The 15577-nt window shown below is 51.2% G+C and overlaps 1 protein-coding gene across 1 annotated transcript in view; it reads left to right on the forward strand.

Moving 5' to 3' along the window:
* Positions 1 to 5145, forward strand: part of LOC103779533 (plexin-A2-like) — a gene marked incomplete at its 3' end in the record, with an annotated part of 46056 nt that extends 40911 nt beyond the window's left edge. Inside the window, 1 exon segment of the mRNA XM_008947165.1 lies at positions 5011 to 5145. Coding sequence (XP_008945413.1) covers positions 5011 to 5145 — 135 coding nt within the window.
* Between the last annotated feature and the right edge of the window lie 10432 nt (positions 5146 to 15577).

Consider the following 15577-nt stretch of genomic DNA (forward strand, 5'->3'; position numbering starts at 1 on the left):
GAAGCTCCAGAGGAAGAGTAAATGGGACCAGGGCTTGGCAGAGCTGGAGGGGAGGGTTCGGGTGCTTGCACCAGTGCCAGGGAGTTACCTTGGTGAGCAGTGTCCAGGGGCAGCGGGAGGTGAGGTGCTGAGGGGATTGATGCCACTGGGCTGCCTCTCGCTGGTCCCACCGGTTCATTCCCTTCCCAGCCAGACCTGCTGCCTGTTGCTCTGGTGCTGGGCACAGCTGCCCTGCTCTAGGCCCCTCTCTGGTGCTCTACAGAAGGTCTGTGCCTGTGGAGATTTGAGGAATGGTCACAGCACTGGCAGCAGCTCCATCGCTCCTGTGCCAGCAGCGCTCACTGCAATGAGCTCTCACCAAACTGATTTTTCTCCCCAGCTGATCCTGTAGAATTTTCTTCCAGTGGCAACCCCAGTGGGGATTAGTGAGTGTATTTAATGTTTAGTCAGCCAGTGTAACTCTGGAAAGGATGGATTTTCTCCTTCCTTGGAGACCAGATCATTTGGTCTCGAGGAGCTGCTTTGCTCCAAGCCACTCAGCCTGGCAGCATCGTGGCTTTCTGGAGTGAACCCATCTATCGAGGCCTCCCTCTGCTCTCTTTGGGGTAAAACTAAAGGTGATGGCCACCATGACAAATGTCTTCTGTCCTAATTTGGGAAAAATGCATAAAGGAAATGTGACAGGAGAGAAAGAGACTGGGATATGAGGGAGCCTCCAGGTAATGAAGTTAATTGGATATGCTGATTTGAATTGAATGTGCATGTAAGGGTTGTCATTAACTTACTTATGGACATATCTGTGATTTAAAGGAAAGATACTTAATGGGATTACTATTTCATTTTAATTTCAAGGGGGAGACTTCCCACACGGAGAGCAGCAGGCTAAATCACACTGCTGCTGTTCCTGCCTGCAGAAGGTCTGGGGGCAGCCCTGACCCTAAACCGTGACTGACAGTACCCAAGAGCTGAGATGTGCAGATGTAAGAGGCAAAAAAAAGTGGCAATTCTGCAAAGAGGCACGTTGGCAGTGAAGGCTGCTCCTTGTTGTCTCTGGTTTCTATTTCAGGCAGCAGATGCAGTAACGCTCCAGTGCACGCTCCCAGGGCTGAGCCAGTTCTGCTCCCAATGCCCGTTGTAGACAAATGTGGTGCTATTTGATAGGACTCCCCCCTGAAAGGCTGGAAATCCTGGCGTGAAAGGAGCAGTCCTGAGGCTCCAGGGTTGACTGAGCTTTTCACTTTGTCCCTGTTAGAAAGACAAACGTGTTCAGCCAGTGCCTTGTGCCTCCCGAGCCAGGGCATCGTTTTGGGAGCCCAACTGTTGCCTCCGTGGGCATTTCCACATGGAGGGGGGCAGCCAGCAGCAAGGTGCTTTGGGACCCATCAGGCACCTGCCTGCATGGGGAGAAGCTGCAGCTCTTGAGGAGCTAATGGGTGGCATCACTTCTAGGATCCAGGATGGGGAATCAGTCCCTTTGTGCATGGACTTATTCAGCTGCTTTTTTCTGGCACCAGGTATTTCATCATGAGTCAGCCTCATTGAAACACTCGTAATGAAAACAGACAGGTAATTTAATCATGGAAAGTTCCTACAAGGAGATTCAATGTCTTCTAATGGGAGCCTGCTGGGAGGAACTGGAAGGGAATCCAGATGTATCTGAGCTCTGGCATAGGCTGGGCAAAATACCCAAGAGAAGCTGGAGTACAATAGGGATGTTGGAGCTTCATGTCGTGTTAGATCCTTGAATGGCTCGTACCCGGGTGCTACGCTGCAACATTTCCCTGACACAATATGGTATTTCACTAATCTCTGGAGATAACACAGCTTATGCCTGCAGGCTGTTCTGGGGGGGTATTAGACACGTAAACCTCTCTGTGCCTTTGAAGGGCTGCAGCTCCCTGGGTTGAGCAGCGTTCTGCTCCGTCACGTGGGGCGCTTGCTGGCCCAGCGTCCTCTGAGCCAGGGATGATGTCTGGATTTGCAGATTATGTTGTTAGGCACTTTTCAGGCTGTATCAGTAAACATCCATTGAGAGCTGTGGAGGGAAGAGCTGTATCTGTCCCAGATGACTTCTCAGATCCGTGTCCAAGCGTGCGAGCTGTCCTCCTGGCCGGTCTGTGTGGCTCAGGTGGCTCTGACCCTGGGCACCTCTGGTTTCCATTGCACCGATGAGCTTCGTCCCATCCCCACCTGCTCCTTGTTTCAGTGTGTCCCCACCCCGTCCGACCTGCCCCGCTCCCCTCCGTGCCTTTCCTCTAAACCCTTCTCGTGCCCCATCGTTGTGCCACGGGGTAAGAGCCTGGCAGGGTTAGGAGGGTGTAAAGGCACATGACCCCCAGCATCCCAGCCCCGTCCCACTCCTCCCCTCTCCTGCCTTGCTGTGCCTGGAGCCTGGCACAGGGATGAGCCCAGGGCTGGTGCCACGTGCTCTCCTAGGATGGGTCAGTAGGTGTTTGGCACTGGAAGGGCACCCGGACATGAGGCAGAGGAATTACTTCTCTCTCCAAATGTCAACAAGAAGCTTCCTGCTGTGGAAATGATCCCTTTCTTCTTCCGCGTTCGCAGGAACCATCATTCCTCTCTGACATCATCATTTGTTGCCATGGAAACCAAGCCCTCAGGAAGAGATGCAGTGGGAGCATCCTGGTGTCAGCGGGTGCATGTTGGGCACGGGGCCGTGGGGTACCCGGGTGGATATTCACACCCCCAAGTGTGCCAGACAGGAGAGCAGCAGGCTCTGCTCCCCTCCTGTCGTGCAGTCCCTGAGCAGCATGGAGCCATCTCCACAGGCTCGGTGAGAGTCCCCGGGCTGCTGCTCCTGCCCAGCAGGGAGGCAGGAGGGTGCAGGCAGCACCCAGCCCCCTGTGCATGGTCCTGAGACATCTGTGCCAGGCACAGCTCCAAGCACTTATCCAGGCTGGAGGAGCCATCACACACGTGGTGCTGTCTCCAGCCCAGAGCCACAATTCCCAGTTGGAATTGGCCTGCACGAGGCTTGTCCAGTGGTATCTCTCTTTATTAGCCCTGTCTGACCTCATTACTAGAAAGAAGCTCAATTTAACGAGCTGCTGGTGCCCCGAGGGAACTCTGGAAAACAGTTGTTTTTCACAAAGGCTGCTGATCCTTCATGTCCGGCGTTCCCATTCCCGTTTGGCCATTAATCAGGCGTTTGCATGGAGGCAGCAGTGTGGCCCTGACAGCCTGGTGTCCCTGCTGTTTACTCCTCAGGTGATTTTGGAGCCTTGTCCCTCTGTCTGTGGCAGGGGCTGATGTGGGAGGTGGCAGTGGTGTGTCCACAGCCTGGGTTACGATGCCCAGCAAGGCAGTGGTCTTGTACGGGTCTCAACCTGCTTCTGGTTCTTAGTATTTTGTGAGGTATCCTGATTCCCACAGGTATAGCTAAAGCAGGATTTAACCTTCTGCCTTTTTTTGGGTCTTCCTTTCTGAAAGTTCAGGGCTTTTGAGCCAGGCTTGGGCTGTCTGTGAGATCCTGCCAGAGGCTCCCTGCTTCTGGCCGTGGGTTGTTAAGCCAGGCTGCTCAGACTCACACCTGGTGTTCTTTTATACCACTAAAAATTCAGAAGGTGAGGAGAAAGGAGAGAAATCCAAAAAATATATGTGCTTGTGTACCCAACATGTCTTTACATGGCAGGAGGCCTCAGGGCTCTTTCCAAGAAGAGGATTTATCTGGAGGAGGGTGCAGGGGAGCATCGCTCCTCTATGAGTGTGAAGATATCCTTCTATTTCCAGCTGGGGTGGCACATTTCTCAGATAAATCTTAAGATGCTTAACAACCTGCTCTCTTACCTCCTGGGGAAGTGAACCAGAAAAAACAGTCATCCCTCTCTGCTGCTCCTCCTTGCCTCTTCAGAAGGCTCAGACATGTCCAAAGCCTCTTCGTGCCTCTTCCTCCGCACCGCAGCCGGGCGGGGAGTAATCGAGCAGCAAAACGGAATGCGGCAAAACAGCTCGGCGTGAGGCTGCAGCAGATGGCAGCTCTGTGATAAGAGGTTTTTCCAGGCACGGGGACCCTCTCCTCCCCTCTCCTCTCTGGGCAGCGTGGACGTGCTGCCCAGCTCCGCGCGGTCCTGGCCCTGTCCTCGGCTCTCCTGGCTGCTCTCCTCTCCCTGCCTGGCTCTGCAGCGCTGTAGACACCGTGTTGTCATCAAAAGGCTCTCCAGAAATGCAAATCCTGCTAAGAGAGACAATGTAAATTGTTTGTTTATCCTCCTCCCTTCTCCTTGCACGGCCCCCGAGGCCATAAATTATTAACTTTTGGAAGAGATGGCACATCCTCCCAGCATCAGCTCCTGGCAGGGATGGGGTTTGTCACAGCTGGGGCAGGTTTTCCTGCAGGAGCAGGGTGTTGGGGGGCTGGATTCTGGGAGCCTCTCAAGCCAACAGCCCCTGTGGGTGCAGGGTGAGCCCTCTGCTCACTCAGTGGTACAGGCTGGACTGGATTCACCTTGCTGAGCCTTGCAAATTTGAGAGTAAGGGAGTGGCAGCAGCAGCAGGTCCAGATTTTTAGGCAGAGATGACATTGTAGGAGGCTTTTGTGGCAGCAAGAGGTGATGGATGTTGTCTCAGTCTCGTTTTTTATGGATCTGGAGAAGAAAATCTCTGTTGTATCTTGGCCTTGTGCTGCCTGTGCAGGCTTGTGGTCGCCTTCCAGGCTGTAGAAAGAATCTAAAAAGTTTACAGTCTTTGCTGCTCTTGGATGCCTGTGGTCAGTCGCAGCACGCTGGCAGCCTGTGCACTCCCCTTGGGACTGCAAAACTTCTTCCTTATTTCTCATGGCATCAGCTTCAGTGGAGAAGGAGCCTCTGCTTTAACCCCTGAGCCCACACGCTGCCTGCCAGCTCTTTGCTCTGTCTCCAGGCTGCAAGCTGAGATTTTGAATTAGTTTCCTTTCCCTCCTTCATCCTCCTCCCCTCATCCCCCACCCCGGAAAATGAAAATTGGAATTTGGCTGCTATGAAATCACCTGTAATCTGTTTGTGCTTCTTCCAGATCCGAGCAGATGGTCCTCCCCATGGTGGAATTCAGTATGAAATGGTGACAGTTTTCAAGGACGGGAGCCCGGTGCTCCGAGACATGGCCTTCTCCACGGACCACAAGTACCTGTACGTCATGTCAGAGCGACAGGTAAGGCTCCTGCTTCCCTGGATTCCTCCCACACAGAGCGTGGGGTTGGAGCACGTGGGGCACAGGTTGTGTGTGGAGCCCCGTGATGCCTGGATCAGGCTGAGTAGATGGAGCATCAGCAGAAGCTGGGATTTATCTGCCTCTGACCAGAGATTGTCATCAGTGCCCAGGGGAGAGAGTTGTGCCCAATTATTCTTGTCTGCAGGCGTTGGAATGGGAGCTGAGCTGCTGCTGCTGCTGTGGAGGAAATGTGGTTTGGGGCTTGGAACCATCCCTGCCTAGCTAATGAGATCCTGAGCCACAGGCGTGATGGGCTCGCTCCCTGCAGCCAGGCTGGCAGGCTGTGGTGCTGAGCAGCCTTTGTGATGGCTCTATGGCTGGGCAGCCTTTGTGATGGCTTTATGGCTGGGCAGCCTTTGTGATGGCTTTATCTGTTTGTTTCCTGGTGTATTTTAAGGGGTTGTGAGGGAGTGCTGCTGGGGCACAGAGGTGGGACCGAGCATGGGCTGGGTCTGTGCTCTGCAAGAGGTGTTAGCAGCAGGTCCACACGGTGCCAACCATTGCTGGGCCAGTTCTGCTGCCAGCCTGGAGGTGATGCCCACCCCAGACCAAAACAGCACAACCAGGATGGCTACAGTGGGGATTTATGGCCAGTGGTCCATGTGAGGCTGTTGCTCAGGGGAACCAGCACCATGTAAATAGTCTGGGACCTTCTGTTCTTTTTGAGACATGAAAACACACCCCAAGTACCCACTGTTAAACCAGACTTCTGGGTTCCCTGACTCTGTTGGGCATTTTATTGGCTATTACTCATAACTGTGTAATCCAGATTAATAGAGCTGGTGCCTTGTGGGTGGTGGAGACAGGAGAAGGGTTGCATCTGAAGATGTCTGGATGCTATTAAGTTATTCTGCGTTGAGTTAACCCTGTGGTCACTAACAGCTTTCCAAGGCTGCTGGCAAACAGAGCTCTGTCCTCCCTCCCACCTGCTCCCAGGGAGGCTGAGAGGTGTCCATGGGACGTGCTGGTGGAGGTAGGGAGTGAGCAGCTGTTGGAACAGGTCACAGGGAGCTTACAGCTCCTCCCAAAGCCACCAAAACTGTTTTGCTAACTTGTAGCAAAACAACAAAAAAAAGGCAAAGACTTTGCTTGGTTATAAAGTTATTTAAATCCAGGGAATAAGTAGAGGAGTGCAAAGTCTTCTCTCTGCTGCATGACTTAGGCAAACGAATCCCTGTGGTTAAAGAAGACATGATGCACTTATTATAGCAACTCTGTTCCAGAAACTGCCACAAACTGCCACAAATTTAGGGCCAGCCACCAGTTTGGATTAGATGGTAACAATGAGGCTCTGTACAAACTCTGAAATCAAATTGATTTGTTAAAATGTTAATGCTGTGGTCATCTTCTCCAGGAGCCATGTGCTCCTCGTGCTCTCCTCAGGGAGGAAACGATCCAGCATGTATCTCAAACAGTTGAGGAACTGTTTTCTGTAGGAGGAAAATCCAGTGGGAATGCCTCCAACTCATCTCGTATGAGGCGAGAGCATCTTAATATTCATCAAAGTGCTAATTTGCTTAATTGTGAAACAAAAAGATGTGAAGAGAATTACCAAATAATAGAATATTCCTGGAAGGTTAATTCGTTTTCTAGCCATGGCTCTGGCAAAGCTCTCACCGTGGGGGACACCAGCCCTTCTTCCTGGCAGGACTCACTGGAGGATTTACCCTTTGCCCTTGGAGGGCTGCGTGCTTTGAGTCCAGAAGTCCTGGCATGCCATTGCATATGGATTTTGTCAGCTCCTGTGACCTCACTGTCCTAATCCTGGCAATGTGATAGTTCAGCAGACTGGAAGGAAGAATATATTTTTTCCTGAGTGCTCTATAAAGGAGCCTGATGACTGAGAAGGGGTCAGCACCAAGAGGAGGAGAAAGGTCCAGCAGCTTCAGAGGGCTGAGGCTGTAAATGGTAGGAAGAGCCCTTGGAACTACTGAGGATATAGAGTAAAAAACATCTTCTGAAGACTTGAAATCTGGAACAAAATGAAATTCTGCCACAGTAAAATGACACAGAGAGCAGCTGTTCTTCACGTTGATCTGCTGCATGTTAACGGGCTGGGGGAGGATTGTCCAGAGCCTGTGCTTTTAAATAACTGCTGAGAAAGAAACAGGATACAGGCTTATGTCAAAACACAGCTTTCAAAAATGGGACTGGTTTGGTTTTTTGTTTGTTGGGTTTTTATTTTTCATTCAGCTCAGACCCGTGTGCTCCCCAGTGCTGATGGGTGGCGGGTCCTGAGCTCCTGGGGCTGTGGTGCTGGGAACAGAGCCCCGATGAGGTGGGATGCTGTGCTGGGCAGTGGCTGTGCTGAATAATCTGAGACGTGGGGATGCTTCCTGACAAAGAGGAGCTGTATATTTTGGTGCAGAGCCCATCTTCCTTCTGTGCTAGCAGCAGCTAGGATCAGCGCGAGGCTGGAACGCGCTGGGAGAAGTCGTCGCTTCATCCTAAAATCTGGAGTTGTGGTTGCAGGCACAGTCCTCCCCCTGGCTCCTGTCCCAGCCCTGTCTGTGCCTCGCTCCAATTTATCCGCACTCCTTTTGAGCTCTCCATGAGCCTTTCATATTTCATTGCCAACTTCTTCCAAAGCAGAATATTTGACATTTGATTTCACTCCCACAAAGCACAGAAGCAACAGTTGCACAGCCCAGCCTGGGGGAGAGCAGGATAAAGAAACTTTGCTTCCAGCCACTTATTCCCAGTTCTTTAGCCACATGATTTCAGGGTGCTTATTAGGAGCTTTTACAGCCTCTCTTCCCACTGCACCTGGTTTCAAACAGCTCTTATGGCACAAGAGAAATGATTCTGACCCTGGCTGTTCAAAGCAGAGATTCAGTTCTCAGCGTTGCTCTACCAAACACACACCAGTTCTGCCCACGAGAAGTGAGGACCACAGGGCTGGGGGCTCCCAGAGACCCAGGGGTTAATTCCAGTGCAGGGCACAACCAGTGACAAATGTCACCAAGAGCCCCCGGATTAAAAATTTCCCCATTTTAGTGGTGGGTCTGTCACGGAGCCTCCGCCAGCCACCTCTGCCTGTGCAGAGGGATCTCTGTTTTCAGAGAGAGACTGAGGCTCACAGGAGAGGTGCTGGTTATATTGAGAAGTGGCTTTATAATTCAGTCCTGAAGCATTAATTGTCTGTGCACCAGGGAGACAGTAGGTTTTTTTCAATGTGTGAAAGCCGTATGCATTTCGATGTAAAAAGCCCTGTAGGATGAGAGCAATGGGAGAACTCTGGGGCTGCAGCCCCTCTGCCCTGCCTGGGGCTGCTCCCCGTGCAGCTCCCAGCCCCTGCAGCACCAGTTCCACACGTGGCAGGTCTGACTCTGCTCCCACAGACACCTTCAGCAGTGGTGCTGGCCCTGGCAGAGCGGTGGGCACCCCCCAGCACCCACGTTACATAAGCATCAGCAGAATTGAGGCCAAAGATTTTTTGCAGCTCTTGCTAGAAGCAGAAATTTGGTTATTTTTAATCTGGGAGCGAGCAGAGGCTCCATCAAACACGGGGCAGGGAGTGCTGGCTCCAAAAGATTTCACCACCTGATCGAGGGCTATCGATGTGGAATTGAGAGCAGACTTGCAGGGCTGGTTGGAGGGATATCCCTGGGCTAGGGAAGGGAAACAGGCCTGGGGGTCTCCCCCTGCCCAGAGGCAGAGTTGGAAGCCCTGACTGCAGGGGCTTGTAGGGGGCAGCACAGGGTGCAGGGTGCTGGTGGGTGCAGAGGGGCCAGAGCCTGGGGCAGCTCCCCCCTTCTGCCTGCAGACACACCCTACTAAAACATATTCTTCCTTTATTTTCCAACGCTTTTCTCAGCTAATGATCTATCACTTGTTTGTGCTAATCACATAAAATAGTTGGATGAAGTGCTGAGGTCAGGCAATGTGGATCTGTTCCCTGGAGGGTGAGGTGGCACCTTCCTAACGAGGTTCCTGCCCAGGACCTTGCAAATCCAAAATTCATCTCCTGTCAGCATCCTCCAGCATCCCCTCACATTCTACCCCCTGGAACTGCTGCTGCTCACAGCTGCCCCGTGGTGACTCTGGAGGCTCATTCTGCCCCAGGGGGATGGTTCCACTCTGGCTTTGTGCAGTCTGTGACAGAGCAGCATCCTGCTCTCTGGCTGGGAACCTCACCACTCCCTTGGTAGAAATAAGAACAGATAATTACCCAGTAAAATGCAGATAATGCAGATTAGCACAGCAGAGCTCAGAGGGCCACAGACCTGTGTAGAGCCTGAGATGTTCTTTCCTTTGCATTTGACCAGTATGACCAGTGCCAGCCTGGCTATGAGCATCTCCCTAGCGTTTGCTCCTGGCTCCTCACCCCACGGAGCTTGCTGGAGCTTGCTCTGACCTGTTGCTTTTCCACCAAGTGCAGTCCCCCCCCTCCCTCTTCCATATACATCAGTGTGGCTTTAGGTAAAGAAACTGTCTTGGTGTCTGGTCTGTTAGCTGTGAAATATTTGCTTTGCAAATGCCCCCGTGTCAGGAGCTGCAGATCTGCAGGAGGCTCTGAGGATAATTTGTTGTGTGTCTCCATGTCCTGTAACCCCGAGATGTTTAAGTCCTGTGGAAGCTGCTTGGCTTTGGGCTGAACTTTCTGGATGCTGATTGCGAGGGAGGCAGATGGAGGCTGCCCAGATGATTTAGAAGAGCTTGGAAGTGGAGTGAGGGCTGAGAAAAACAAGGAAGCCCATCAATTCTGGTGGAGCGAGGCTGTAAATACTGATGGTGTCCTGAAAAGAACTGAGAAAACACAATAAAAAATGCAAGAGATGTGGTTAAAAGGGTCTGGAGGCATCAAGAAGGAAAAAAATGAACTGATTAAATTTTTAAATACATTATCTGCTAGTTGAACAGCCAGTTAGCTGGACATAATCTCAGCTAAGTTCAAACCACCGGGACAGGGAAAATGGCTCAGCTGACTCCCACCAGAGATGCCCAAAATCCTGTTTCTGAAGCTCTCCACCCGTGCAGGTGCTGCAGGGGCAGTGGGAGTCTCTGGCCCCAGCCCAGCTGGGACCTCCTGCTGCTCCAGCACCCGGGCTGCAGAAACACTCCTGCCCAACTCGTGTTCCCCCACCAGCCAGAGCCTGGGGCACAGAGGGAGCAGGGTGAGGGGGGGAAGGAGGAGCGTGGGGTGGGGGGAGAGCCCCCCAACGTGGCACGGTCCTTGCTGCAGCAGAGCTGCTCCTCAGGGAAGGGCTCTGCTCCGTGGGTCTCTGCACCAGCTCATGCCACCCTCGTCCACCCCCTGCTCATGCTGCACGCTCCTAAAACTGCTGAGCAGATGCAGGCATTTTCCACTTTGCTCCCTGTGGTCATTTAGGAATAATTAAGGAAGCCAGCTAAAAACTTGTGTGAGATCATTAACAATATCTAGCTGACAAGAAGGATGTGTTCATTAACACCAGTTGACCAAGGCACAAAACATGCAGCATTCAAGGGTGTGCAGATGAGTGCAGGAGTCTTTGAGGTAACAAATGCTTTTAAAAAGTAAACTTTCCTGGAAAAAGTGGTGAAAAAATGCCCCAATGTGAAAATGCCATGTCAGGGTCAGTGGGTTTGTTTTCTCTAAATGAGTTCTCCTTCAGGCATTGCTCTTAGGGTCGTTTCTTTCAAGTGCTCCCTAGGTTTGCTTTCTGGGTTTGTTTGTTTTGCTTTGTTTTTTCTGTGTGTTAGTCTATTTTTTCCCCTGCCCCTCACAGCCACAGGGCTCCCCTGTGTTTGCTTCAGCATTGGCTTCCCTTTCCAATTCCTCCTCTTCCACAGACCTATTGTTTCATCTTCAGGCAAGTGACCACCGCTCTAAAATATTCCCAGAATTTCCCTTAGGTGCACGTACACACACACACACACACACACACACACAACTCCTCCTCCTCCTCAGCACACCAGCACATCGGGTGTTTGTGGGGGGACAGCTGACACCCTCAGGAGCTGCAGGAAGCTCTGGTGTCCCTCTGGATTTGATGCCACCACCCCTGCTCCACCTGGAAAGCAGCCTGAGGTTTCTGATGCATCTCTGCAGATGATGCTGATGTCCCTGGCTGGAGCTGTGGGTTTGCTGCAGGATTTGCAGGTTTGGATGGATCGACTGACACGAGTCAAACTCAAGACTCCTCTTTCTGCCTACTAGAGCTTTTTAAACTCTTCTCTTCCCCCTTTCCTACTCTGCTGTTGCAGTTTGTCTTCCCAGCAGATAAGTTTGGCAGCTGCTCAGCCGGTGAGGAGGAGAATTGTTCACATGGGGTGCTACCCAAAAAGAAACATAACTCACAATATGGTGAGGGGAGCTCTGAAATTGCACAGATTATTCTATTTTATACTTTAATTAGTTTGAATTAGCAATGGGAATAGATGCATAAAATGATCCAGTGAAGGGTGAAATGGAAGAAGGGATGTGGTGTGGAGGATGGCTTTATTATGGTGAAGTTTGAGGAAGTAAGCACAGACCCTGTGCAGGCACCTGCCCTGCTGAGTCCCTGTGAGCTCAGACCTGGAGACTCTACAAGCAATGGGCAGCTGTCTGGTGCTGCACTCTTGGACACAGGCTTTGGATGTGCACCTGGAAAGCTGAGGACAACACGGGACCTTTTCTGGTGGCTTTGAGTGGGATGGGGAGCAGCTGAGAGCCCCTCCAGCAGACATCTCTCCAGGCTCCTCCTTGAACCCCAGTGTCAGCATCAGACTGAATTCTGTGGCTCAAAGAAGCCAAAGGATTTAAGAGAGTTCAGATCCACTCTGAGTCTTAACCTCTGAGCATCCTTTGCCATTTTCTGGTTTTGCTTTCAAGGCTCTGAAAAGTTCTGCAGAATCACATGACCTAGATTTTGGCTTTCAGTGTGTTTTTTCTTTGTTTTATTTCCAGTCAGTTGAGGGAAATACAGCTACAAACACAGATTCCTGGGATAATTTTGAAATATGCAGTTTGAAGCCCCAGCCCAAACCTCTGGCTGCACTCAGCCAACAGGACCCTTAGGCCAGTCCCACTGGCACAGTTTTAATGCAAACAAATATCCAGCTTTAAAACCAAATTCCCACTCTCTGAAAAGTTTGAAAATGTTCAGGAAAAAGTTCCTGCAGATGCTGCATTGGTTGAAACTGGTGAATGTGCCCCAGGGGAGCTGGCTGGAGTGGTGCTGCAAGCTGGGACTAAATATAAAAGGCTGGTGGCAAAGAAGCAAAACAACTGTTTGAGGGGTTTGCTCTTGTTTTCCCTTCTCCTTCCCTGGCAAAATATTTCCTCTGCTGTAGGAAAAACGTTGACATTTTGTAGAGCACCACAGGGTGTGGGTGTGGGGGAAGGTCCAGGGGTTTCCCTGGGGAGCTTGGGGCATTTGGGGCAAGTTCAGCATCCCAAATAAGAACCTGGAGCACCAGCAGGGTGCAGCTCCTGGCCAGGGCTGTGTGAGCAGGGGACCCCTCCAGCCCCATCCCTGCACCATCCCGGTGTTCCTGGCCGGTGCTGCTGAGCAGAGGGAGCCCCGTTAATCATCCTCTGTTTATTTGAGCAGCACGCAGGAATGTGCCCAGCAGACTAAACACTGCAGGGCTGGGGGGCTGCGTGCCCAGGGCTCTGCCCTGCCAGGTTTGGGGGGGCAGGCAGAGGGGAGCACAGCATTGCTCAGAGCTGGGGAGGGCTGTGCCAGAGAGGAGAGGTGACAATGGGCTCCTGGAGCCTTCTGTGCGGGCGTCAAAGAAATCATTTTTATTGTAATCAAGCTCAGAGAGTGCTCCTTTCACAGGGAGATTGATGTTTCCCCTCATTCTTTTTCCTCTGCGTTTACCTGCCTGTTTGGTTATCACAGCTGCCTAATTTTCACTGGCTTCTTTGCAGCAAACCCCACCAGCCTGTGAACATTCTGCTATCAGCTAACAGATTTATCCTCCCCAAAGCCCTATGAGATGGAGCAGGGATATCACTTTTTAGATGAGGAATTGAAGCATAGAGATGCTACGTGACCTATCCTAAGTCACACAGGAAATCTATGGCAGAGGAGGAGATTGAACTGAAGCCTCCCAAATCGTCCCATAACAAAGGACCATCCTTCAACTCCTCACTGCTCCTCTCCGTGCTCTGTAGTCAGTGAGGTGAATATAGGAAGAGAAGGCACTGGTTGTGATTTGCAGTGACAAATAGTTTACAAAGTCTTCACCACTGTGAGCAGCCCCTTCCCAGCTGCAGTTAGTCATCTGGACTTCTAGAAATATACCTTTAAAAGAAAATAAATCTTCATAAACAGGTGATTTCAGTGCACAGACCCACTTGGAAAGCGTTTAAACCTTATCAGCAGATCCCCCTGTGACTGTCTAGTGGGAGGGGGATGCTCCTTGGCGTGGTGGGGGCTGTGGTGCTGCCCAGCTGGCCGGGTCCTCAGGATTTTGGGGAGCATGTTCCCATCCCAGCAGAGCCCCTGGAAGTGGCTGTAGCCAGCGGCGTGTTTCCAGGCTTGACTGAACAATAGGTTGATCTGTCGTGGCAGCTCTTGAGTTTCAAATGAGATTTCATGTGTGTTGTTGCTGCCAAGCTCCACCTGTGAATATTAATAGATTCTGGTTTTTTTTTTTTCTTCTTCCCAGACTGGGAACTTTTTCTTCCAAACCTCCTTGAACTCCAGCAGGGCCAAACTGCTGGGTTTGATGGCAAAAAGCAAAGCTCAAGTGGGATTTTGCTGTTTCTCTTGAAGTGCCTGGGTTCTATAGAGCATCTCCGTAGCTCTGTGCTTCCCAAGTACACAGAGAACAGCATCACCCATTTCAGCTGCTCCTTGTCTGTGCAGCCAGAGCAGGGCTGAGCATTTTGTGCTTAAAACTGAGCTCTAGGTAGGGGTTCAACCAGCAGCTTTCTGCTGTACTTGCAAAGGGGCTGAATAGAGAGGCAGGACTGCACTATAATCAAGTCTTCCTGCTATGACTGCTGACCTTGCTTGGTTAGACAAAAATTGGAGGTGTTGGGGCTTTGTAATCTAAGAGGTGGCAGGAAAAGATTGTGCTTCAGATGATCATTTTCCTTCCAGTCTGCCGAGTGCAGCCCAGAGGGCTGCTCAGTTGCAGAGGAGCTGGCACGGGCGTTTTGGAGCGTGCTGGAAGCTGGCATGTAAATAACTGCTTTAGCAGCCTTCAGATGGAGCAAAATATTGTTTGAAATGCATGTTCCTGAAGTCATGGCAGCCAGGGATGTTGCAGCCGAGGAGGAGGATGCTTTTAAGGCAGGAAAGGAAGTCCAGCCTAGCACAGCTTTGGTTGGGTACAGGAGTATTTTAAGCGGTGAGCGCTATTCTGAAGTTGTGCCACCAAAAACAATGACACATTGCCTCCTCCCATCCCTGGCTCCACTTCAGAGTGTGTCTCTCCAGTTTCTCTTGCAATGCATATTTATCTGCTCTGTGCCCTTATGGCTGTTTAATTAGTATTCATGTTTCCTTTCACATAGAAATTGAGCTGAGTGCTCAGAGAGCTGGAGCGACTTGGTTGTGAGCATCACGTGGGTGGGATGGTGCCTGCTGCTCTCCCACATGTGGTATTGAAAGACCTGGAGGAGACCAAATTAGGTTGTCCAGACATCAGAGATGCTTTCAAATAATTGAATTAAAAGACCTAGTTGAAATCCCCTATCAGCAGCAGAGAAATAAGATTTGAATAGAACTGAGGCCCAGAAACAAGATTGAAGCACCGAGGGGGGGTCTCTTAGCAGCCAAGGTGGGTGGAGGTGTTGGTGGGCTTCATGCTGCCCCAGATGGGGTCACAGTGACCCAGAAGAATGGCTCTGAGCAGCCTGACCTAGTTGGAGATGTTGGATGTTGGACATTGGACTAGATGACCTTTAGAGGTCCCTTCCCACCCAGTACATTCCATGACTCTAAGAGGCAGGGATGTGCCTTTTGCTCCAGCAGAGATACGTTCAACAGTCCTGCTCAGTGCTCTCAATTCCACTGTGGTGGAAATCAAAACCACAATGGTCAAAGTCAACTGAATTGGGTAGAATTTGGTAAAGTCATGCTGCTTGCCTGGCTGCCAGTGTCTTCTCTTGCTGGTTGTGCTGGCGCAGGCTGTGTGAGGGAGTCAGCCCCAGCAGAACCAGCTGCACTGGCCGTGCACTACACACCAGCAGGTCCCAGCTACTCTGAAATGAGAAGGGTGGTGTTTAGCACTACGGGTCAGGGATGATCTTGTCATTGTCTCCTAACACACCACAGTTGTTGCAGCTTTTTCCCATCCTTGAAGGAGTGACTCACAGGCAGGCAGCCATCAGTGTCTTGGGCACTTATAATATCTCCATAAAAACATGAGGATAAGTTTAGTGGGGTTTGTTTTTTTTATTTGGAGAGGAATCAGAGGAAAGGAGGGGTGTTAAAAAATAACTCCT

This window comes from Merops nubicus, unplaced genomic scaffold, assembly GCF_000691845.1.
Source record: "Merops nubicus isolate BGI_N331 unplaced genomic scaffold, ASM69184v1 scaffold8999, whole genome shotgun sequence".
Taxonomy (NCBI): Eukaryota; Metazoa; Chordata; class Aves; order Coraciiformes; family Meropidae; genus Merops; species Merops nubicus.